This window comes from Montipora capricornis, chromosome 7 (genome assembly GCF_036669925.1).
Source record: "Montipora capricornis isolate CH-2021 chromosome 7, ASM3666992v2, whole genome shotgun sequence".
NCBI classification, from domain to species: domain Eukaryota; kingdom Metazoa; phylum Cnidaria; class Anthozoa; order Scleractinia; family Acroporidae; genus Montipora; species Montipora capricornis.
In genome coordinates, this window is record NC_090889.1 from 40,174,500 (window position 1) to 40,176,999 (window position 2,500).

The 2,500-nt window shown below is 42.0% G+C and overlaps 1 protein-coding gene across 1 annotated transcript in view; it reads left to right on the top strand.

The window, feature by feature from the left end:
- LOC138057188 (UDP-galactose translocator-like) overlaps positions 1–2,500 on the top strand; it is a 16,712-nt gene that overhangs the window by 3,763 nt on the left and 10,449 nt on the right. Inside the window, exons 2-3 of the mRNA XM_068903248.1 lie at positions 121–464; positions 1,540–1,792. Of these exons, the coding sequence (XP_068759349.1) occupies positions 121–464; positions 1,540–1,792 (597 nt within the window). The remainder of the gene's footprint in view (positions 1–120; positions 465–1,539; positions 1,793–2,500) is intronic.

Sequence of the window (2,500 nt, forward strand, 5' to 3'; positions counted from 1 at the left end):
ATCTCCCATTTCTGAGAACTGGCCGTCTTTTGGACGGCTGGACGGCCGCCTGGCTAAAAGCCTGCATTGGACACAGAAACAAATGAATATTGATTTTCTCAAGGTCTTTTTTTTATCTAGCTCCTGAGGGTAGATTTTGTAGCCTGAAATACATCAGCCTTCTTACTCTGACAGTACAGAATGCGTCCCTGATCCTCACCATTCGATACTCGCGCACTCTCCCTGGCGACATGTACATTGCCACAACGGCAGTCGTGTTTGCGGAAATCTTCAAAGTCTTAGCCTGCCTCTTGATTATTCTCTTTGAGAAGAGAGGTATTCGTGACTGGCTGCGTTTCCTGTATACGTCCATCATTGGCCAGCCTTGGGACACACTGAAGTTGTCAATTCCAGCACTGATCTACACAGTTCAGAATAATCTTCAATATGTAGCCATTTCTAACCTTGAAGCTGCCACTTTTCAGGTATGCAATACATGTACCTAATGGTGTGGAACATCTTCTTTGAGATCAGCTTTTTCAGGGGCCATGGAGAGGGATGCCCCCCACCCCCACCCCCACTTTTTTCCTCCAGTGTACTCCACGACCCCTCTATTTAGGTAACTCTTTTCAAGGGGAAAGTCAAAATTACAGATATTTGACCTGAAAAAGTTGTAATTTTGTATTAGTTGCCATTCACGAATCTCTCTCGCAAAATACCAAATCAATCTTTCACTATTGTTGGAACCTTGTATAAGCAACCACTCCCTGTGTGTGACCAGCATGACTTGAAATTTTGGTTAGTCACTTACAATACATGTAAGTTAAATTAAATTAATTATAAAATTAAATATACACAAGGCTGCTGCCTAAGAAAATTTTAAAGGGGCCCTCAGAGCTAAACATTGAGAATTTAGGAGCCCAACATATGAAGTGAAAGGTGTTGCTGTGAAAAATTAAGGCGCCCAGAGCTATTCTTTGGGAGCCCCAGGCTACCGGGCTCCTGGTAGGAAACAGCCTTGATACATTTAAATATACAATTTAATTTTTAAGTTAAATGAAGTTGTAAAACTTCCTGGTCAAGATAATGAGTTGTTAGATGATTTACATGTAGGCGACAGCACTTTGAAGCCATAGACCAAAACATTGGTTCACACTTGCAGATGGAGGCTGCGCAGAAATGGGAAGGCAAAGAAAGGGAATAGGCCATTTGTGAGTTGCTGTTTGTCGTGGTTTCAAAGTGAGTCTTGGTGCTCATCTACTGAAAGGGAAATGAGTTTCATTTGCATAAGAATACGCACCTTATTTCCATTTGAATGGTTGTGCACCAGGACTCATTTTGAAACTGAAGCATGCAGCAACTCGGAAATGGGCTATTAAGTCAATTGGCTCTTCCCTTAACCCATTGACTCCCAGGGGCTCCCCATTGACGATTAAAATCGTCTGGTGTTAGACAGGGTAAAATACTAAGTCGGTTTGGACGTCAAAGGGTTAAGGCAATCATTTTTGCCATGAGAAAGGGAATTGTGAACATTATTTGAAAACTTTTTTCTTCTCAAAGGTGACCTACCAACTGAAGATTCTTACCACAGCATTGTTTTCTGTCTTCATGCTGAACAAGAGTCTTTCAAAGCTCCAGTGGGTATCACTTGTTATGCTTTTTGTTGGTGTTTCCATTGTTCAGCTCCAGCCAACCGACTTGCCGTCAAGTACACTAAAACCTTCTGAGTCTGTTGAGAAGTTAAAAGTTTCTCAGAACCCCCTGCTTGGTTTAGCAGCAGTTATTTCATCCTGTCTTTGTTCAGGATTTGCTGGTAAGTTTAACACTGGCTCTGCAACTAGCACGATGGTATGTGTTTGTGTATGTATATGGGCATGTATTTGGAGAGCAGGGAACATGGCACAGTGAGACCCTTGTCAATTTCCAGTCTTGGTGTCATATGTGGGTTGAGTTTGTAGAGGTGGAGGTGGAGTCGACCTTCCTGACTGTGTTCGGAAATTTGATTGGTGTATTAAAGCCAAAATGCAGTTTGGTGTTTAGTGCTTGAAGGTGAGATTCCACAGAATTATGAAAATGCTCTTCATGCCTGAATTGAAGCATTGTGGATTTAATTACCTTTTGTCTAGTTCAGCAAATATAAGTTTAGCCTGTTCCAGGCTGGAAGATAGTAGGGAAAGTGCAAACATGAGAACCACTACCCTTTTTCCCCAGATCCTGCGCGTCTTATTTTCGCGTTCCCTTTCTGTTCACGCTGACCCTACTATCGGAGAGCCAGGAACAAGCTAAGATAAGTTACATTTGTATACTCGAGCTTTGACCATCTGCTTCTCCTAATGGCAGTTTGCTGCAGTCATTCTTTTGATCACTAAACCTCTGGGCCAGACACCTCCTACAGTCACTGTGTATAACCTACAATCTTCATCAAAAGAGTTGCAATAATACAATTATGTAGTATTGTATTTTCCTGCCCCAATCAGTCATCAAACCCTCCTACTTAATAAGTCATTACCCCCATCTCAAA